We start from the raw sequence: 23,220 nt of genomic DNA, 5'->3' as shown, positions 1-23,220 counted from the left end.
CAGACAGCATCTTTCCTTTCCTGTCCTTTCTAGTTAGTGTGGGCCCCATCGTTTGCTCAGCCTATCTTTCTATCTGTGCTTGTGTTTTCATCTTGTCTCACCGACAATACATGTTTGGGGGATGTCTATTGCTTTGGGGTCTGCTCTGGGGCAGTTTAGATTTCCCCTTTTCTTGCTTTAGGCTTATTTAGTTCTCTGGCTGTGACGAGGCATCTAGGATCATCGTAGGTACGCTCCACGGCTACTGCTAGTTGTGTGGATAGGATCAGGGGTCTGCAATCCGCTTAGTTACCAACCTCTCTGGTTTTCTGGGGCTTAGCTTGTTTTTCCTCCTTGGTAACTCATTCATAACAGAATCACCAGCCATACCGCAGATTCTAGGGTATTCAAAAGCTGGAGAAAAAAATTGTAAAAAAAAGTGTCAGAATTTTTTTTTTTTAATATGTATTTTTTCCTCTTTTTCACTGGGGCCGTTGGAGGATTTTTTCCTTAATGGAGATTAAGCAATTGTCTGATCGTGTGGAGCAGCTCACTGCTGAAGTGCGAGGAATTTCCACCTATCTCGTTCAATCAAATGCTGTTGAACCAAAAATCCCTACTCCTGATGTGTTTTCTGGGGATCGGTCTAAATTTTTGAATTTTAAAAATAATTGTAAATTATTTCTTGCCTTGAAGCCTAACTCATCGGGGAGCTCTGCGCAGCAGGTTAAAATTGTCAACTCCTTGCTGCGCGGCGATCCCCAGGATTGGGCATTTTCTTTGACACCTGAAAATCCTATTCTGACTAATGTGGATGCATTTTTTCAAGCCTTGGGGTTGTTGTATGATGAACCTAATGCTATTGATCAAGCTGAGAAAGCCCTATTGGCATTGAACCAGGGTCAGGATTCTGCAGAGTTATACTGTCAAAAATTCAGAAAGTGGGCGGTCCTTACTACATGGAATGATGGTGCCTTGGCAGCTCTCTTTCGCAAGGGTTTATCAGAAACCGTAAAGGATATTATGGTGGGATTTCCTGTTCCCTCTGGTCTTGACGATTCTATATCATTGGCCATTCAAGTTGATCGGCGTTTACGTGAACGTAAAACTACACGAGAGGTGTTGCCACCTTTTCAACAAATGTCTGAACCTATGCAATGTGATGGGTTTTGTCTAGGGTGCAACGTCAGGAGTATAGAAGGCACAATAAGCTGTGTTTTTTCTGTGGAGATGCCTCTCACATTATTTCTGTGTTCCCTAAACGAGAGAAACGTTTTGCACACACATTTGCTGTGGGTGGCGTACACCCTAAGTTTCTTTAGGCAATTACTCTGATATGCTCCTTATCCATATTTTCCGCCAAGGCTTTTGTGGATTCAGGAGCGGCTTTGAATCTGATGGATTTGGATTTTGCTAAACGTTGTGGTTTTCCCATGATACCTCTGCGGACGCCTATTCCTTTGAGGGGTATTGATGCTACTCCTTTGGCGGAGAATAAACCTCAGTTTTGGACCCAGGTGAAAATGTGGGTCACCCCAGACCACCAAGAAAATTGTAAATTTTTGGTACTGCATAATTTGCATGATACTATTGTTCTGGGTTTCCCCTGGTTGCAAATCCATAATCCAGTTTTGGATTGGAAATCTGTGTATGTGGTGAGTTGGGGCTGTCGGTGTGCTCTTGGTGACACTCCAGTTTTCTCCACCTCTCCCCAGTCTCATGATGTTCCTGACTATTTGGCTGATTTTTATGATGTATTTAGTGAGAGTAAGTCTGCGTCCCTGCCTCCTCATAGGAGTAATGACTGTGCAATTGAGTTGAGGCCTGGGTGCAAATTTCCCAAGGGTCGGCTTTTCAACTTATCTGTACCTGAACACGAGGCTATGCGATCTTATATTAAGGAGTTGTTGGAGAAGGGTCATATTAGACCATCTTCTTCACCCTTAGGTGCTGGGTTTTTTTTCGTGGCTAAGATGGTTCATTAAGGCCTTGCATTGACTATCGTTCCCTTAACAAGATTACGGTTAAATATCAGTATCCGTTACCCCTGATTTCTGATTTATTCTCCAGAGTTAAAGGTGCCTGCTGGTTTACTAAGCTTGACCTCAGGGGAGTGTATAATCTTATTCTCATCAAGCATGGAGATGAATGGAAGTTTGCGTTTAATACTCCGGAGGGACATTTTGAGTACCTGGTGATGCCTTTTGGGCTCACTAATGCCCCTTCTGTCTTCCAATCCTTCATGAATGATATTTTCTGGGACTTTGTGGATAAGTTTTTGATCATCTATTTGGATGATATTCTGATCTTTTCCAGTGATTGGGATTCTCACGTGGAACATGTTCGGCTGTGTTCCGGATTTTGAGGGAGAGCTCCCTGTATGTTAAGGGATCGAAATGCCTTTTTGGTGTACAGAGGATTTCATTTTTGGGATTTATTTTGTCTCCGTCAACTATTGAAATGGATCCGGCCAAGGTACAGGCCATTTATGACTGGGTTCAGCCCACTTCTTTAAAGGCTCTCCAGAAGTTTTTGGGTTTTGCTAATTTTTATCGTAAATTTATAGCTAATTTTTCTGGTATTGCCAAACCAGTGACTGATCTGACCAAGAAGGGCGCTGATGTGCTGAATTGGTCTCCAGAGGCTGTTTTGGCATCTCAGGAGCTTAAGCGGAGGTTCACTTCTGCTCCGGTTTTACGGCAACCTGATGTCTCACTTCCATTTCAGGTAGAGGTAGATGCTTCAGAGATTGGTGCAGGAGCTGTTTTGTCCCAAAAAGATCCGGTGACTTCTAAAATGAATCCCTGTGCCTTCTTTTCCCGAAAGTTCTCCCCATCTGAACGCAACTATGATGTGGGGAATCGGGAATTGTTGGCCATGATGTGGGCATTCGAGGAGTGGAGACATTGGTTGGAGGTAGCTAGACATCAAGTTGTGGTCCTCACTGACCACAAGAATTTGATTTACCTGGAGTCGGCCAAACGCTTGAATCCTAGACAGGCTAGGTGGGCCCTAAGAATATTAAGGCAGACGCCCTTTCTATGAGTTTCTTTGCTGATTCTCCTATTGTGGCCAAACCTACTACCATCCTAGGTGAGGGGGTAGTTCTTTCTGCCATCTCGCCCGATTTGAGACGTGCCCTGGAAGAATTTCAGGAGGACAAACCTGAGCGTTGTCCTATGGGAAAATTGTATGTTCCTGACCAGTGGAGGAAGAGAGTGATGTCTGAAGTTCATTGCTCCGCGTTGGCTGGTCATCCAGGTATTTTTGGTACCAGAGATTTGGTGAGTCGGTCTTTTTGGTGGCCCGCCTTATCTCGTGATGTCAGGAATTTTGTGCAGTCTTGTGGGACTTGTTCCCAGTCTAAACCCTGTTCTCGTTCTAGTGGGTTGCTGATGCCCTTGCCAGTGCCCAAGAGGCCATGGACCCATATCTCAATGGATTTTATTTCTGATCTTCCTGTCTCTCAGATAATGACTGTTATCTGGGTGATTGGTGATAGATTTTCTAAGATGGTTCATCTTGTACCACTCCCAAAGCTGCCATCTTCCTCAGAGTTGGTGCCCTTGTTTTTACAACAGGTGGTTCGGTTGCATGGGATTCCTGAGAACATTGTGTTGGACAGAGGAGTCCAGTTTGTCTCCAGATTTTGGAAAGCCTTTTGTTCCAAGCTGGGAATTCAGTTGTCCTTCTCCTCTGTATTTCACCCACAGACCAAATGGGCAGACTGAGAGAACAAACCAGACTTTGGAGTCCTATTTGAGATGTTTTATATCTGCTGATCAGGATGATTGGGTCTCATTTTTGCCCTTGGCCGAATTCGTCCTAAATAATAGAGCTAGTTCTGCCACATTGATGTCGCCCTTTTTCTGTAACTTTGGGTTTCTTCCTCGAATTTCTTCAGGGCAAGTGGAATCTTCAGCCTGCCCAGGTGTTGACACTGTGGTAGAGAGAATGCAGCAAATTTGGGACCAAGTGGTGGATAAGTTGTCCCTCTCTCAAGAAAAGGCCCAGCGGTTTTCCAACCAGCATAGGACCATTGGTCCCCGGTTTAAAGTGGGTGATATGGTTTGGTTGTCGTCAAAAAATATCTCTATGAAGGTTGCGTCTCCAAAGTTCAAGCCAAGATTTATTGGGCCTTATAGGATTTTGGGGATTCTTAACCCGGTTTCTTTTCGATTGGCTCTTCCAGTTACGTTTAAAATCCATAACGTGTTTCATAAATCTCTGTTGAAGAGGTTTGTTGAGCCAGTGGTTCCTATGGCGGCACCTCCTGACCCTGTGTTGGTTGAAGGTAATGTGGAATATGAGGTAGAGAGGTAGAGAAAATACTGGATTCTCATCTGGCTAGACGGAGACTCCAGTATTTGGTCAAGTGGAAGGGTTATGGCCAGGAGGACAATTCTTGGGTCTCTGCCTCTGACATTCATGCCGATAGATTGGTTCATGCTTTTCACCGGACCCATCCTGATCGGCCTGGTGGCGTGGATGAGGGTTCGGTGACCCCTCCTCAAGGGGGGGTACTGTTGTGAACTCATTTTCTGGTTTACCTCTGCCTTCTGGTAAGGGTGGTGGAGCTGGCTGTGTTGACCGAGGAGTCGTGAGTTCTCCATCCGGGCTCCCTCTGGTGGTGACAGCAGGTAATGAAGCTGATCTAAATGGCAGAGACCTGCCACCTGAGGAGGAGGACTGTGATTGGACATCAGGAGTCTCTGACTGGATTTAAGACAGCCGACTCCCTAATTTTGTGCTGGTGATTTTTTCCAGCCCTAATGTTCTGGTTTCCAGTTCTGTTCCTGCCTTCTCAAGCTAAGTGTGCTCTGCTATTTTTTCACATGAGATTTGGTCTGGTTTACTCAGTTTTTGTGGTCAGCCAGCCCCTGCTGGGGCTGTGCTGAATTTCCATTCTTATGTCTCTGTTTATGCCAGTTTGCTTTTTGCCCCTGATCAGATTGGTCTCTTTTTGCTCTGTCTTCAGAATATACCAGAGTGCTGATATAGGGAATTGAAGTCTAGCGACTTCAGGGTTTTTGTTATCAGAAAGTGTTGGACATTTTTTGGCAGGGTTTTGTACGTGATTGCAGACAGCATCTTTCCTTTCCTGTCCTTTCTAGTTAGTGTGGGCCCCATCGTTTGCTCAGCCTATCTTTCTATCTGTGCTTGTGTTTTCATCTTGTCTCACCAACAATACATGTTTGGGGGATGTCTATTGCTTTGGGGTCTGCTCTGGGGCAGTGTAGATTTCCCCTTTTCTTGCTTTAGGCTTATTTAGTTCTCCGGCTGTGACGAGGCATCTAGGATCATCGTAGGTACGCTCCACGGCTACTGCTAGGATCAGGGGTCTGCAATCTGCTTAGTTACCAACCTCTCTGGTTTTCTGGGGCTTAGCTTGTTTTTGTTTTTCCTCCTCGGTGACTCATTCATAACAGGGTTCATAGCTAGTACATATATAACCATACATTTTAGTTTTTAACACAAATTAGGTACTGTTCATCCTGATTCTGGTATGGAGTTTGATCCAATGTTCTTTTCACATCTGACACATAAGGAGAACATATAATTAGGGAAAGCTGTAACTAGTTCGTAAATATTTCTAATTGTAAGCCAATTACTACCGTTTGTATGTAATGTCCTAGCTCAATAGGTTTGCCACATCTTATAGGTTAATTTACTGGAACAAGCTTTTGGCTCGTAGAGATCTTTAAAGACATTTAGTAAGATGTTCCCAGGATCTGCCCAAGCAGTAAGTCAGATGAACTTGATATGTAGGTTTCCTAGTGAAACCAAAGGTGCTTTTTATCCATTGGTGCTACTTATAATATGTATGAGGGTATAAGTATTTAAGGATCAAACGCGAAACAATTACAAGACAAAATTGAAGTTGTTCCTCTACTGATAATGTATGTATTTATACAGTGCTCACCATAAGTAAGTACAATCCATTTGAAAAATATTTCGAACAATTTCCAAAATTTTGACAAAATGTAGGCCATTTTCAATTAGGGTTGTATTTACTTTTGTTGATAGCGGTGTACACATTAATGGCTGTGTGCTGAGTTATTTAGAGGGCGCACCAAATTTACACTGTTATACAAGCTGTACACGGACTACTTTATATTGTATCAAAGCATCCGATCTTCAGTGTTGTCCCATGAAAAGATATAATAAAATATTTACAAATATGTGAGGGGTGTACTCACTTTTGTGAAAAACTGTAGCTCTTTGATATAGATAAAGAAGCTTACATCATGGTTAATATTTTTATTTTGTTTTTTAGTCTTATTTATAATATGAATTACATCACAAACTAGTTTATTTTACTGCAGCGTTTTCGAAGGTAATATACACTCCTAGTTCTTTCCACACCTTAAATAATTACAGGGAAAGAGAAAACTTGTACTACCTCTGAGCGCTGCAAAATTGTAATGGATTTTGCATTTAGCTACACAAAACTCATACACATGAGTGTATTATAGCCCCATGCAACCTCAAAATTGTTAAGAGTTGTAGTATGGTGACCATAGGCTTCTCTTGGACTCTACCATATTTCTTTATTTCTCTATATCATATGAATGAAGAAAGATATTTCTATAGTCAGAAAACCTCTATAACTCAGTGCCATAAGGATACACCAAATGAGGCGCAAACAGTGCCAATGATCGAGTAGTTCAAGATGCAGGGATTACCTTAAAGAATTACTACGACCCATACTTGTCTTGATTCGTTATAATAAAAAATGTTGCTAGCCACCTTGCAGATTTTTGCTATAGTCACAATATTGCTTGAAACTTTTTCCAATAAAACACTGATTTTGTGGCACTAGTCTCAGTTATGCCCTATTTTATCAAATATTTTAGTATACATAGGTGTTTTGGAAATGCAGATGTTTCAAGTTTTCGCCCCAATGATAAGTACAATATTTGAATCTCGAACCATTAGAAGGGATTGGCATGGGATTACAGTGGCATGTAAAGGTTTGGCCACCCCTGGTCAAAATTACCGTTATTGTGAACAGTTAAGCAAGTTTAAGATGCAATGATCTCTAAAAAGCCTAAAGATAAAGATGACACATTTCCTTCCTGCAAAAAGGAAATGGGCTGATGCAAAAGTTTGGACACCCTTGCAGATTAGTGTGCTCGGATAACTTTGACCAAGGTTTCAGACCTTAATTAGCCTGTTAGGGTTATGTCTTATTCACTATCATTGTTAGAAAAGGCCAGGTGATGCAAATTTCCCAGCTTTATAGAGCACATGCCGCCTCTAACCTTGTGCCAAAAAAACAACAGCCATGGGTTCTTCTAAGCAGCTGTCTAGCACTATGAAAATGGTAGAGGCCTACAAATCAGAAGAAAGCTATAAGAAGATAGCAATGCGTTTTCCAATTTGCCCTTTTCTCAGTATGAAATATAATTAAAAAATGGCAGTTAACAGGAACAGTGGAGGTCAAGATAAGGTCTGGTAGATAAAGCAAAATTTCAGTGAGAGCTGCTAGAGAGGAAAATCAGAACCAACACAAAAGACCTTCAGAAAGATGTAGGAGACTCTGGAGTTGTAATACATTGTTCTACTGTTCAGAGACACCTGCACAAATGTGGCCTTCATGGAAGAGTCATCAGAAGAAACCTCTCCTGCATCTTCCCCTTAAAATTCGGCTTCAGAAGTATGCAAAAGAACATCTAAACAAGCCTGATGCATTTTGGAATGCATGTGGACCGATGAAGTTAAAATAGAACTCTAGACCACAATGATTAAAGGTATGCGTGGAGAAAAAAGAGCACAGAATTTCAGGAAAAGAACATCTCGCCAACCATTAAGCATGGAGGTGGATCAATCATGCTTTGGGGCTGTGCTGTAGCCAGGGAACATTTTATGGGTAGAGGGAAGAATGGATTCAATGAAATTTCAACAAATTCTTGTTGCAAATACTGTATAATACCATCTGTAAAAAAGCTAATGTTCAAAAGAAGATGGCTGACTACAAGAAAGCATTTACAAGCTGTGATACTTTCAAAAGGAGGTGCTATTAGGTACTAACCATGCAGGGTGCTGTGGTACAGTAAAGGGTGTTTTACTCGATGGGAGATACAGTATTGTGGAGAGAGAGTGCCTGGCCATCAGGCAGCACAACGGTCACAGAGTCGGGTCTATAACCGGGAGGCTCGGGTAAGAACCTTTAGCCCTGGGGATCGGGTGTTAGTGCTTGTGCCTACCGTAGATAGCAAATTTCTCGCAAGGTGGCAGGGACCCTACGAGATCATGGAGAAGGTGGGGCCAGTAGACTACAAAGTACACCAGCCAGGATGGAGAAAGCAGGTTTACCATATTAATTTGCTTAAACCCTGGAAAGATAGAGAGCACCTTGATGGGGATAGTCCGCTGCCAGCGTTTCAGATGGAAAAGGCTCCATTACCTCGGGGCGAGGCAGGAGAAGCCCAACCCGGTGTCAAAATTGCTGATGCTTTGTCTCCTAGACAGGTTCAGGAGGTCCGGGAGTTCATTAGCCGAAATACAGATGCTTTTTTGGAGCTCCCTGGACGCACCTCCCTAATCCAACATGACATTGTCACAGAGCCACAGGCCAAAGTCCGACTAAAGCCTTATCAGGTGCCTGAGGCCCAGCGACAAGCCATCTCGGGAGAGGTAAAAGGTATGCTACAGTTAGGGGTCATCAAAGAGTCTCAAAGTGAGTGGGCCAGCCCAATAGTCCTAATACCCATGCCTGATGGGTCTCTAAGATTCTGTAATGATTTTAGAAAACTCAATGACATTTCAAAGTTTGACGCCTACCCCATGCCCCAGGTTGACGAGTTGATAGAGCGCTTTGGGCAAGCACGGTATTTTACAACTCTGGACCTCACAAAAGGTTATTGGCAGGTACCCCTAACAGAGGCGGCGAAGGAAAACCCTTTGGGTTGCATGGCACTCCAGAAACGTTACAGCGGTTAATGGATATTGTGCTCCGTCCCCATCGCCGCTATGCCTCAGCCTATCTAGACGATATCATTGTGTACAGCACCGACTGGGAAAGCCACTTAGCAAAAGTACAGGCAGTGATAGACTCTCTGTGACAAGCAGGGCTAACTGCCAACCCAAAGAAGTGTTCCATAGGGTTGGAAGAAGCCCGGTACTTGGGTTATGTCATTGGGAGAGGAGTTCTCAAGCCCCAAGTAAACAAAGTAGAGGCAATCCAGAACTGGTCCCGTCACCTCACAGCAAGACAGGTAAAAGCCTTTTTAGGTTTGGTGGGATATTATAGGCGGTTCATTCCCAACTTTGCAACCCTGTCCGCGCCTTTAACAGATTGCTTAAAAGGAAAAAAATCTGTGATGGTCGATTGGAATGATCAGTTAGAGGAGGCCTTTACAAAGTTAAAATGGGCACTGTGCGGTACTCCAATCCTGATCACTCTAAATTTCAAAAAAGAGTTTGTTGTGCAGACTGATGCCTCTGAGATAGGGCTCGGTGCCGTGCTGTCTCAGGAAGTTAACGGGGAAGAGCATCCCGTTAGTTTCCTGAGCCGGAAGCTTACCCCAGCTGAAACCCGATACAGTATTGTGGAGAGAGAGTGCCTGGCCATCAAGTGGGCACTAGAGTCTTTGCGCTACTATTTGCTGGGGAGAACATTTCGGTTGGTGACAGATCATTCCCCTCTTACGTGGATGAGTCAAGCTAAGGAGCGGAATGCCCGAGTCACCAGGTGGTTCCTGTCCCTGCAAAATTTTAAGTTTTCAGTGGAACATCACGCAGGCAGACTATAGGGGAATGGAGATGCCCTGTCCAGAGTTCACTGTATGTCATGGGTCCACCCCCTTAGGGTTGAACATAGGGGGGATGTATGTGGTACAGTAAAGGGTGTTTTACTGGATGGGAGATATGTTTCTCCCAGCAGATTAATGTTTGGCCGGGTTTTTCCCTAAAGACAGGACCTGCGATGATGTCAGGGTCACGTAATCAGCCCATGTGATGTCTATCTCACTGGTGGGAGGGGTTGGGCCCTATGTAATGGAGGTTGGTAATTGCCACAAGGAGAGTGTGTTTCTGGAAGCTACAGGAACTTGGCTGACTCAGCCTGAAACTTGTATACAGGATTCGCATGCTGCAGGACTATAGCAGCAAGACTCGGAAGAACCCCGGGAATGGCACCTGGCGGATGCCGCAGGACCTGACAGCTGCTTAGTTAAGCCTGTCCTGTGCAAGGGGTGAGTCTGGGACCAGTGGTTCTCCAAGCTGGAGTATGTGTATGGCTTTTTCCTTATGTTCTGTTAACCAGCTGGTTACTAAGTGACATTAAAACCACTGAAACTGGACTTTATGCCTGTGTGTTGCCTTGTTACTGCTACCCTGCCATTGCCTACCAGAGCGAATCCCTACAGTACCCAAACTTTTGCATTAGCACATTTTCCTTTTTGTAATTTTTAAAATGTAAAAAATGAAAATATTTATTTTTTTTGCCTAAAATACTAAAGAAATGTGTCATCTTTAACTTTAGGCCCTTTAGAGATCATTTAGTCTTCAACTTGCTTAACTGTTCACAACAACAGAAATTTTGACCAGGAGTGTCGAAACGTTTACATGCCACTGTATAAGTATACCAAAGGAAGACTTTTTTTATTATGTGGTTTAATTTGATAGTGGAAAGTGAGTGGACTGTTTAATGTTTTGTGTGATGATGGTGGGTGTGGACTTACTGCGCCACTGGCCGGGCTTAACCTGGAGAACCATAACTAAACGACTACCTGGTATTCACTAGAGCCTCTGATGGTGAGGATAGGCTTGGTCCGTTAGGGTAGTCACCAGGTGCCACTCCATAACAATACCCTGACCTGCAGGTCAGATGCATTAAAATGAAGCACAGATGGTGGCGGGCAGCACAGGTTTAAAATACAAAGCCGGGGTTAAGAGTGGAGAGAACAGACTGAATGAATAAAGAAGCAAGGTCGCTAACAGGAGAGTCAAACAATAATGCTCCTTGACAGGCATCTAGTGACAAACTGCAGCTAGGAACTAAGTTCAGGCCAGGTGTGGAGGGAGGAGCTACCTATTATATCCACTTCTGGCAAGGGATAGGCCAGAGAAGCAAAACTCTGCAGAACACAATAGTTATAAATTCCTGCAGAGTCTGGCCATGCCTATAGCTGAGTGAAGACTTTCCAGTAACAGGAGGATGTAGCATGGCTGCAAGTGTTGCACGAGGCAGCTCAGCGAGATAGTCTGACACTGGGAGGAGCAGAGCAGTGCACATAGTGAGTAGGATGGCACTTACAAACTGTACGAGTCCCTGGCATGACTCTTTCTTGGTTGTGGTGGTGGTGGTTAGATCTGATCTTATGGCTGGGCTGTTATCAGAGTCTGGTTTTAAAGTTTGGTATATAAAAAAAGGTTTTAGTTTATATTGGATTTTTTTTAACTACCATATAATAAAGATGTGCATGCAAGAGAAGAACGGAGTAACCAGGTGAATGAAGTAAAAACATTTTTCAATCTTTATTCAAATTGGTAGAAAAACATAGTATCAAAAACATGGTTAATAACATGACAACACCACAGGGTAGACACAGCTAAACCCAGGGCAACACCCACTGCCCAAATACCTTATATACCCAAGGATACATGCGGTGTGTAAATAAATATATAAATAGCAAGTGCAAGTGTTGTCATGTTATTAACCATGTTTTTGATACTATGTTTTTCTACCTATTTGAATAAAGATTGAAAAATGTTTTTACTTCATTCACCTGGTTACTCCGTTCTTCTCTTCAATGCATAATTTTTGGAGTGGGTGTTTCTTCTTCTAGAGGGAGCACATTTTATCTCCCTTACTGTGACACTAAGGATGTCACTGAGGTTTTTGTGTATAATAACATATAATAAAGATGAATATCTTTCCTTCATTTAATTTTGTTCCCCTTTTTAGGCATTATTATGTTAGGTTTTTAGGTATTGTTGTGTGTGCTTTATAATCACATGTCACATCTTAAATTAATGTAATAATACGACTCTATAACACATGTCAAACTCTGGCCAGTGGGACAAATATGGAATGCAGGGTGAGTTTACTTGGCTATGTGGGGTCCATTATAATGTTTGGAGGGTTGTGTGGGGATTACAGTTGGGGAATCACACTGCGATGGGGTCATCATATTTTGCTGGGGGTACAGTAAGGTCATCATACCATGCATGTGGAGGAATTCACTGTGGTGGGGTATCATACTGCGGGGGGCACTTTGTTGGTATCATACTTTACTATATGTATTACTATATGTATTATTCAAGGTTTATTTTATCATTTGTTGTTACATATTTAACTTAAGCTATTGGGCCATATGTGTTTTACTGCTCTTACAGAACATATTATTCCAATATTTTATTCTAAGATCTATTAATTAAAATGTACTTTGTTCGTGGTTCAAACCCTTTTAAATTTGTTTCCATGCGAAAAGGTTCATTGCTATATTTGATAAGGAAAAACTTCCTCAATTGTAGACACTTTTTTTTAAAGAAATGTTAAGGTTAGACTATTTCTTTGACTTAGACTTTGTCCAAGCTTTTAGTTTTGACCCTCTGTGCATTTGAGTTTGACATTCCAGGTCTATAGTGTTACATCTCATATTAATGCAAAAGTCGCTCTATAGTATTACACCTTATATTAATGCAGAATTTCCTCTAGTTTTTTTTTTTTTATTTTACTCATTTATATACCGCCATTAATTCCTCAGTGCTTTACAGACATTACTGGCACTGTCCCCGATGGGGCTCACAATCTACTGTAGATTCCCTATTAGTATGTCTTTGGAAAGTGGGAGGAAACCGGAGAACCCGGAGGAAACCCACACAAACACGGGGAGAACATACAAACTCCTTGCAGATGTTGTCCTTGGTGGGATTTGAACCCAGGACCCCAGTTATGGCAGCTGAAAGACAGGAGGATGATGGCAGAAAACTTTTAAGGCTTCTCAAGATTCATCTATAGAGAGGGGAAAACTTACTAGTTAAAATGCACAACAATTTTGACAAAAATTTCTCCAAAAAGTCACAAAAATTGCATGTGTCATATTTGGTATGTGGTTTAGACACTTTTTAAGCCTCTGTCTTGGCTAAGAAACATTGTCAAATATGTCAGATTTCTTGTCCGCATACGCCATTTAGAAAACTGTCCCCTAACACATCTTTAAAAATAACAGTATAGTGAAGAACCCCTTTAATCTGTCCTACAGGGTCCAATGGGAAATACAGTCGTGGCCAAAAGTATTGACACCCCTGCAATTCGGTCAGATAATACTCAGTTTCTTCCTGAAAATTATTGCAAACACAACTTCTTTGGTATTATTATCTTCATTTAATTTGCCTCAAATGAAAAAACACAAAAAGAATTGTCCTAAAGCCAAATTGGATATAATTCCACACCAAACATAAAAAAGAGGGTGGTCAAAAGTATTGGCACTGTTTGAAAAATCATGTGATGCTTCTCTAATTTGTGTAATTAACAGCACCTGTAACTTACCTGTGGCACCTAACAGGTGTTGGCAATAACTAAAGCACACTTGCAGCCAGTTGACATGGATTAAAGTTGACTCAACCTCTGTCCTGTGTCCTTGTGTGTACCACATTGAGCATGGAGAAAAGAAAGAAGACCAAAGAACTGTCTGAGGACTTGAGAAACCAAATTGTGAGGAAGCATGAGCAATCTCAAGGCTACAAGTCCATCTCCAAAGACCAGAATGTTCCTGTGTCTACCGTGCGCAGTGTCATCAAGAAGTTTAAAGCCCATGGCACTGTGGCTAACCTCCCTAGATATGGACGGAAAAGAAAAATTGACAAGAGATTTCAACGCCAGATTGTGCAGATGTTGGATAAAGAACCTCGACTAACATCCAAACAAGTTCAAGCTGTCCTGCAGTCCGAGGGTACAACAGTGTCAACCCGTACTATCTGTCGGCGTCTGAATGAAAAGGGACTGTATGGTAGGAGACCCAGGAAGACCCCACTTCTTACCCCGAGACATAAAAAAGCCTGGCTGGAGTTTGCCAAAACTTACCTGAAAAAGCCTAAAATGTTTTGGAAGAATGTTCTCTGGTCAGATGAGACAAAAGTAGAGCTTTTTGGGCAAAGGCATCAACATAGAGTTTACAGGAGAAAAAAAGAGGCATTCAAAGAAAAGAACACGGTCCCTACAGTCAAACATGGCGGAGGTTCCCTGATGTTTTGGGGTTGCTTTGCTGCCTCTGGCACTGGACTGCTTGACCGTGTGCATGGCATTATGAAGTCTGAAGACTACCAACAAATTTTGCAGCATAATGTAGGGCCCAGTGTGAGAAAGCTGGGTCTCCTCAGAGGTCATGGGTCTTCCAGCAGGACAATGACCCAAAACACACTTCAAAAAGCACTAGAAAATGGTTTGAGAGAAAGCACTGGAGACTTCTAAGGTGGCCAGCAATGAGTCCAGACCTGAATCCCATAGAACACCTGAGGAGAGATCTAAAAATGGCAGTTTGGAGAAGGCACCCTTCTAATATCAGGGACCAGGAGCAGTTTGCCAAAGAAGAATGGTCTAAAATTCCAGCAGAGCATTGTAAGAAACTCATTGATGGTTACCGGAAGGGGTTGGTCTCAGTTATTTTGGCTAAAGGTTGTGCAACCAAGTATTAGGCTGAGGGTGCCAATACTTTTGTCTGGCCCATTTTTTGGAGTTTTGTGTGAAATGATCAATGTTTTGCTTTTTGCTTCATTCTCTTTTGTGTTTTTTCATTTAAGACAAATTAAATGAAGATAATAATATCAAAGAATTTGTGTTTGCAATCATTTTCAGGAAGAAACTGAGTATTATCTGACAGAATTGCAGGGGTGTCAATACTTTTGGCCACAACTGTATCCCTTCTGCGGTGTGGTATTCTCAGGATATGTGTCTTTTTATATCAATAGATCTATTAACTTCTGTGTTCTCAAACTAAGTAAATTGTTTGCAGGTATTCCAAAGCTGATCACGGCAGACATGGTAAAAGATGGAGCTGCTGTAATAGATGTTGGCATCAACTACGTGCAAGATCCAGTTACTGGAAAAACAGTATTAGTTGGAGATGTGGATTTTGAAGGTAGTCCATTTTTATTGTCAAATGTTCATATATATGATAATATAGCCATAACAGTCAAATTAGCTGCTTAACCCTTTCCTCCTCATTTTTTTGTTTTTGCACTTTAGTGTTTTCTTGCTCTTCTTCCAAAAGCTATATCCTTATTATTTTGTGTGGGGAGATCATTAACAACACAGCAATCTCCACTCACGCATCTAACGACATAAGTGATGCTTTCAGTAAACGACAGTGGCATGTAGGGAGTGAAGTCCAAAGAATTTGTTATTCCAACCAGCCGTTGCCCGCTATATGGCAAATTCACCCTCTTGAACCAGTTTCAAACACCCTCACTCAAGTGTACAAATACATAATAGTCAAATCTTACATTACAAAAATAACCTGCAACCTACACATAATAGTGTTGACTTTGCCAAAAGAGGTACAAGATTAGGCAACGAGTGGTGACTGGTAATTAAAGGTTTATGGTTCATCCGGATCTACAGATAAATCAATAATAAGCTGCATAAAAAAATGTTACTATGCTTGGGTGAGCTTTCAGAAGAGCAATGTGTCTAGTTACTTAAGGGGAATCTGTCAGCAGGTTTTACTTAAGGAATCTGAGAGCAGGATGATATAGGGGCAGAGACTTTGATTGCAGTGATATGTCACTAGACTGCTTGGTGCAGTTGTGATAGAATCCCTGTTTTCTGTCTTGTAGATGTAGCAGTGGTCAGAATGATGAGCCTTGAATAACCCCGCGCACACCACTGATTTCTGAGCTGTCTATAGCCCCGCTTACATCTTTGAATGGCAGCTCTCTGTGTATACTTTACAGGAAACTGCCAAACGGTGGTGGGGGTGGGGCTACAAGGCTTTTCTGGACTGCCTGGCACACAACACCTAGTCCAGCAGTGATACAATCACTGTTTTATCAGCAGGAGATTATTAAAACTATAGCAAGCTACTGATCAAGTGTGATATCCCTGGAATCAGGGTCTCTACCCCTACATCATGCTGCGTTCAGATTAAATAGTAAAACTTGCTGATAGATTCCATCTAAATTATCCTTTATTCAATAATTGGATTGCATCTGCCAATTCTCAGCTCTAGGGCTATGTAATCCTAGTAAGTGCAATAAATAAAGTGATTGATTTAAAAGAGAAGTGATCCATCAAGGGGTCTATGCCAGACATCTTGTGTAAAACATCTTGAAATGTTTTTTTTTTCAACTTTTGGCATTTTTACTCCAGTCCTGCCCAGTTTAATCAAAGTGGGCGCAGCTATTCGTGTGTGATGAGTGGCCACAAATTTATCAAAAGCTACACCAATTTAGTCTGGCTGGAGTAGCATTTCTGGTGAGGTGCATGGAAGCTGCAAGATACGCCTAATTCACTAAGTGTCATGTACCTCTTAATGAAGTAGGCGCATCTTACTCCAGCACTGCCTTCTTTAAGACTAGTGTGCAAAACGCTAGTCTTAATGAATTGGGCCCTGAATATTTTTACGTTATTGTAATTATTTGTTTTAAATAATTTTACAATTAACTTAGAATTCAGGCAAATGAGGCAGGACCAGTTTAACAATGTGCCTCCTCCCTCAGAATATTGCTGCCTGGGATATTCTAATCCCCTTCCCTGGTTGTGATTGACAGTCTGTAGTGTCGGTGGTGGGGTGCCGAGCTGGGGGGGGTGGTCCTACTTTTATACCGCGCAGAGATGACAACAGAGACACGATGGAGGCAGATTCTGGGTGCAACAGGTCCAAGTTTATTTCTTCACTTGCCGTCCGACTGACGGCACACCTCACGGCCCTCCGTTTCCAGAGCCGCTTCTCACACCGTACACTGGAGACGTGTCTGCACACACCGTCCCCTCCTTTACTGTCGACGCTCCTGACAGTTCCGTCACTGTGGCCGCCTTAGGCCCATTAACCAACAGCGCTTCTACTGCTCAGTCGTCGTGTCACATACGGTGTCTTACACCCAGTACCTCGTCTCAACTGCGGTCCTTTCCTGTCAGGACCACCCCCCTGACGTCCTCTCTCCTCAGTCCCCCTGGTCTGGATTCTCCTCAGAGTGCACAGACTGTCGTAGTCCTCCTGTCACTTGAGCTCCCCCTGGGGACTGGAATCTTCTGGAACCCTCCCTCAGAATTTATAGCTCACCCGGTTCCTTGAAACTGTCACTCCAACTGTCACCTCGCCCCCCATGACCAACGGTTTCTAAAGCCCTAAGCTGCTGTAAAGTCCTTCGCTCACACTCCACCCTGCCATCTAATGGTCATCCCAAGGTACTGCATGTCCACTACACTTTCCTAGTTGTTTCCCCACTGTAATCACTGACTCCTACCTACACTGTGCAAACCTATCTTTCTTCACTCTGACTAGTCCGTCCGTCCGTCAGGTCACCTTCCCTACACTCCACCTTCCTTTGTCCATTGTCGTCCTCGACAATCGTCATCCCTGCCTTCGTCGTTCTGAATCTACACCTACATTCTGTTGTCGGACCAGAAGTTGAGCCAAACCCACTATCTGCGGGGCCGAACCATACTGGGAGCACTATGCTCTGAGCAGCCTACTGCTACTCACCACCGCGCACGCCACATGACAACGTCTTTCAAATTGGGCAAGGTACACCCGTATTCTCTCTACGGCGTGTATCTTTCCCCTACTCTCCCCTACTGTTACCTTTCACTATCCGGTACGCCATGATCGAGGCCACTCACCTACCAGATCATTGCCGGCGCCCGCCTTTCCTTCTTCAGGGGTGTCCGTGGTGTTGGGGACCTGACCTAGGACGGCTGTCTTTCTCACGTCTTCCAACTCATTTTCCTTCTTTCAATTACATGTCATGGTCGGCGTCCCGGTCTCCCAGACCTCCTCAACTCTTAGATCCCTACCGGATCTCACACTTTCCTTTGGTCCCGCAGACCTTCCCTTACCCGAACCTGTTGCATTTTACTTTGCATATTATACATCATACAACTTTATAATAGCACAAGTACCCCATTTTTTTATAATTTTTTTTTTTTTCCGTTTTCTTTTGCTCATTTTAAAACCAACATATAACAACATAACATTGCATGTCTTCTTTCTCCCCCCTTCCTTGGACATGGACACTCCCTCTCTTCTAAGTATCCCCGCTCTGTCAGTCTAACAAGTAAACACAAACTATCCTGTAAGAGGAACATAGAAAAACAGACATAAAAATCACAGATAAACATTTCTTTTTTTTTTTTAAAAGCTGACCGCGAACTGTCCTTTTGACCTGCACAACGGTGCAACGAACTCCTGACAGTTCAATCCTCCTTTCGGTGGTCAGTAGTATGGGACCCCACAACCGTGGAGCTCCCAGGATGCAAGAAGTGTCCCTTTCTGCAAGATAGTAAAAACGAGCCGTCCCGGGGGTCGTGCAGCCGCCATGCCAGCCTCTCCCCTCTCATGGAGCAGGTTCCAGACTTCCTGCCCCCTGGCCCTCTTCTTCTCTATAACTCCTGCGACCCAAACAGAGGGTCCGGCATGAGCCCTGGAGTCCGGTGGGCGGGACTTAACCGAGGAAGGACGTGGATCAGAGGCGGCCGATGATTCCTGCGGCTCAACAGCCGCTGGGGCCAGGTGGCAAATGGGGACAACCGGGTCCTTGGAGGCTGGAATCACAAGGCCCACTAAGTCGGCCGCAGTCGACTTCAGCAGCGGCATAACCGCGGCCTCAGGACAGGCCGCATCCACTACTTCCAATGGAGCCGGAGTAACGGCCGGTTCCAACGACGCAGCTGCTATCAGCAGGGGGAACGCAGCAGCGTCTTCTTTGGATGACTTCCGCACTGGCGGCTCCAGGCGGGGTACCTCAGGGTCTTGAGCAGGGGCCTCGCACAACTCTGCATACACCACTGGGCCCGATGTACCCAGGCCTTCCGGTGCGCAGGGGGCAGCGTGCTGCGGCGGAATGATGAGGGCCGCTGGCGGAGGCACTGGTGGTGCCGGGGGTACTCTCACCTTCCCCGGCGCTGCGGCCTCCATCACATCAATACGCGGCTTCACCCGCAGCCTCCGTCCCTCGCTCCACTGTCCCGCGGGTCTTTCCCCCAAACTCGGGGGCTCCGCTGAGAAGTCCTCTGCTGGTATTGGTGGCGGCCGTTCTCGCTGACTCCGCTCAGGCTCCGCTCCCCAGCTCAGCATCCCACTGCTCTCCCGTGGCTCTGAGGGCGACTTCTGGCACAGCTCCATCCCCTGCCGCCAGTGCCACTCTACGCGGCCGATGCCCCGACACCTGCAGAGTCTCATACCATCCGTTGGGCAGCACTCAAATGGCATCAGACAGCCGCAGCCAAGTTTTTCTTCTGTGCCACTCCCTCTGTGAGGTGAGGTGTCGGCAGGCCTCTCCACCCTCCTGTCAGGGTCCAATATATGGAAGCGTCGATCTCCAGGCACATACTGCTTCCTTTTGGGATACGTTGGAGGGGGTCCCAGTCCATTCAACATGACTGCAAACACCCGGACCTCTCCTCTGCGCTGAAGCAACACTGCCATACTGCACAGTACCTGGTACCGCCCCGGTTCCTCTGCTGGCCACACAGATCCGCCACAGCGCTTCCCATTTGTATTCCACAGGTAGGTCATTTGTAATCCACAGGTAATTGTAATCCAAAGAGTAGTCCAAGTCCTTTTCCAGTCTTTGAGGCAGGCCTGCCGCAGAAGATGATGTATTAGCGGCGTCTATCCTGCCGACTACGCCAAATGTAGCGTCGGTGGTGGGGTGCCGAGCTGGGGGGGGTGGTCCTACTTTTATACCGCGCAGAGATGACAACAGAGACACGATGGAGGCAGATTCTGGGTGCAACAGGTCCAAGTTTATTTCTTCACTTGCCTTCCGACTGACGGCACACCTCACGGCCCTCCGTTTCCAGAGCCGCTTCTCACACCGTACACTGGAGACGTGTCTGCACACACCGTCCCCTCCTTTACTGTCGACGCTCCTGACAGTTCCGTCACTGTGGCCGCCTTAGGCCCATTAACCAACAGCGCTTCTACTGCTCAGTCGTCGTGTCACATACGGTGTCTTACTCCCAGTACCTCGTCTCAACTGCGGTCCTTTCCTGTCAGGACCACCCCCCTGACGTCCTCTCTCCTCAGTCCCCCTGGTCTGGATTCTCCTCAGAGTGCACAGACTGTCGTAGTCCTCCTGTCACATGAGCTCCCCCTGGGGACTGGAATCTTCTGGAACCCTCCCTCAGAATTTATAGCTCACCCGGTTCCTTGAAACTGTCACTCCAACTGTCACCTCGCCCCCCATGACCAACGGTTTCTAAAGCCCTAAGCTGCTGTAAAGTCCTTCGCTCACACTCCACCCTGCCATCTAATGGTCATCCCAAGGTACTGCACGTCCACTACACTTTCCTAGTTGTTTCCCCACTGTAATCACTGACTCCTACCTACACTGTGCAAACCTATCTTTCTTCACTCTGACTAGTCCGTCCGTCCGTCAGGTCACCTTCCCTACAAGTCTACATGATGTGCAGTCAACATTCTGCCCTACCATGGAGGTCTGATTAGGTGGGATTAGAAGATCTGACTCAGGACTAGTCCAGGGGAAGAGACATCCCATGAGACCAGTCCTGCCTCATTTGCAAATGTAATGCTGCACTTACACTTCATTCTTCAAACATTGCACTGTTAGTAAATATAGAAAACACATTAAAGGGAATCTGTCAGCCTTTTTTTTGCTATGTAATCTGAAAATAGCGGGAGATAGGGGCTGAAACAAAGATTTCAGCGATTTGTCATTAATGAGTCTGTGTGCTGTTGTTTCCCTACAATAAATGCTTTATCACCAGGAGATTATCACTTCCTGGACTACAGTGCACGTGAGCCCTAGTCCAACCACGCCCCCTCCTCAGCTTCCTGTCAATAGACAATGTACACAGAGAGCCTGGTGTGGGCAGGGTTAGGCATCAGAGAGCTCTGCTACATGCTACATCTGAAAACTCTGATTGTGTCACAACTGCTGCACCCAGTAAATTAAGTGATACATCGCTGGAATCAGGGTCTATTTTCCTACATTATGTTGTCTTCAGATGACTTAGCAATAGCCTGGTAAAAATGTCATTTAACAGATTGCAGAAATCCTTATGAATACCGCTACATTAGTGGTTAGGGACAGTAAGGGAATCTGACTGGTTGCATTAGGTAAATTTGGCATATTTTTTAGTCTCGGCCAGGAAAAAATGCTTCAGCATTGGTTATGAGCAGACATAAATTTGATTATTTAACCATTTCTACTTTGTCACTTTCATACATTTGGAAAAATCACACCCTTATTGCTAATTACTGCAAGTCTTAAGGCCCCGTTACACATAACGATGTCCCAGCGATCCCATCAACGATCCGACATGATGGGATCGCTGGGACATCGTTAGTCTGACCGCTGGTGAGCTGTCACATAGACAGACCCTCCAGCGATCAGGCCGCGGCTCCTGGATACCCGCTGTTTACCTTGGAAACCGGCGTACACGCTGGTTTCCAAGGTAAGCATCAGGTATCTAAGAGCCGTGCGGCTCCTGGATACCTGATGTTTACATTAGAAACCAGCGTCCAGCATCGCTGGTCTCTCGCTGCCACACGCAGCGATGCATGCTGGCCAGCGGGAGACCAGCGATCGAAAAACGGCCCAGGCCGATCCAACCCGATCAGCAATACCTGGCAGGGGGGCCGGTCGCTGATCCCCATCACACACAGTGATCTCGCTGGCGAGATCACTGTGGCATCACAAAATCAGCGATCTCGCCAGCGAGATCGCTGTGTGTGACGGGGCCCTTACACGTGTTGTGAAAATCACAAAACCTCTATTTCCTGCTCCATTTGTATTCTCATGTGCCAGTGAGATGTGTTCAGCTACTCTCAATAGAAGAGAATTAAGAGAAGTCGGATGAATATAGTCAGCATGTCAAGGCCAATATGCTAATCACATACATGCAGTCTCATAACCATCTGCTTGCACTGGAAATACCGGAGAATTGTAACATTGGGCGCACCGCAAGTTGTCACCATTTGGCGGTCTACAGTGACTTCAGACTTTTGTCCTAAACCTGGACAACCCCTTTAAACCAGTTTTTGCAATATATAAACTTTGTGAAGAAATTGACCCTGCTGGAATATATACCTTTCTGTTTATAACTAATTTTTTTATAGCATTATTCACTCAACGTTTATTAAATCTTCAAAGTCAGTTCGTTACAAGCACATTAAAGAATCTATGATGTGGCTGTAATTTTTTTTAAACTAAGTTTAATTATATCAATAAATTGATTTGCATTTTTCTAGATTCACTTGGCTGCAACTAAAATATGTAGTAGATTAATGTACAGATCTCATGCCTAAAATGAAATATAAGTGATATTAATTGCAGGTATTTTTCTGTCTTTTATAGAAGTCAAAGAAAAGGCGGGCTATATTACACCAGTTCCAGGAGGTGTGGGACCAATGACTGTTGCAATGCTTCTGAAGAACACACTAATGGCGGCCAAGAAACTTATTTATTAACTAGAAATCCAGCATTTGGTCTTAAAATGTAAACATACACATGTACAAGAAGCCATTTACTCCATCACTCATGCAAATTAGGATTCCAAATAAGTGTCTATAACCACGTTTGGGCCATAATATGGAATGCTTGATAGGAAATCATTATGTCCTTATCATCCAATAGTATCATCCATGATTGGCCTTGACGACATTGCATTAGTATGTCTACATGGCTACATTCTTAGGGTACCGTTACTCTTAGCGATGCACCAGCGATCCCGACAATGATATGGATCGCTGGTGCATCGCTAAGTGGTCGCTAGTGAGCTGCCACACAGGCAGATCTCACCAGCGACATAGCAGCGTTCGGGGGTCACTACTTACCTGTCAGACGCGGTGATCCTGACGTCCTCCAGCTCGCGTCCACGCGTCGCTCGTCGGCGCCACAGGAAGCCCAGCAGGAAGCGCCCGACGAGTAATGGTCCAGGACGTTCTCACGTGACCAGCGATAATCAGCGGGGAGCCGGTCAGAGGTAAGTATCAGACATAGCGATATCGCTAGCAATATCGCTGCTACGTCACAAAATCGGTGACGTTATAGTGATATTGCTAGCGATATCGCTATGTGTAACGGGGGCTTTTGTCATTTAATATG

General features: G+C 44.6%; 1 protein-coding gene across 1 annotated transcript in view; it reads left to right on the top strand.

The window, feature by feature from the left end:
- Positions 1-22,583, top strand: part of MTHFD2L (methylenetetrahydrofolate dehydrogenase (NADP+ dependent) 2 like) — a 265,099-nt gene extending 242,516 nt beyond the window's left edge. Inside the window, exons 7-8 of the mRNA XM_073587998.1 lie at positions 14,943-15,068; positions 22,471-22,583. Of these exons, the coding sequence (XP_073444099.1) occupies positions 14,943-15,068; positions 22,471-22,583 (239 nt within the window). The remainder of the gene's footprint in view (positions 1-14,942; positions 15,069-22,470) is intronic.
- Positions 22,584-23,220: the final 637 nt, after the last annotated feature.

This window comes from Dendrobates tinctorius, unplaced genomic scaffold (assembly GCF_039654945.1).
Source record: "Dendrobates tinctorius isolate UK_male_01 unplaced genomic scaffold, ASM3965494v1 ptg000011l, whole genome shotgun sequence".
NCBI classification, from domain to species: domain Eukaryota; kingdom Metazoa; phylum Chordata; class Amphibia; order Anura; family Dendrobatidae; genus Dendrobates; species Dendrobates tinctorius.
The sequence above is the reverse complement of the archived record's forward strand: the minus strand, read 5'-3'. Positions and strand labels throughout refer to the sequence as shown.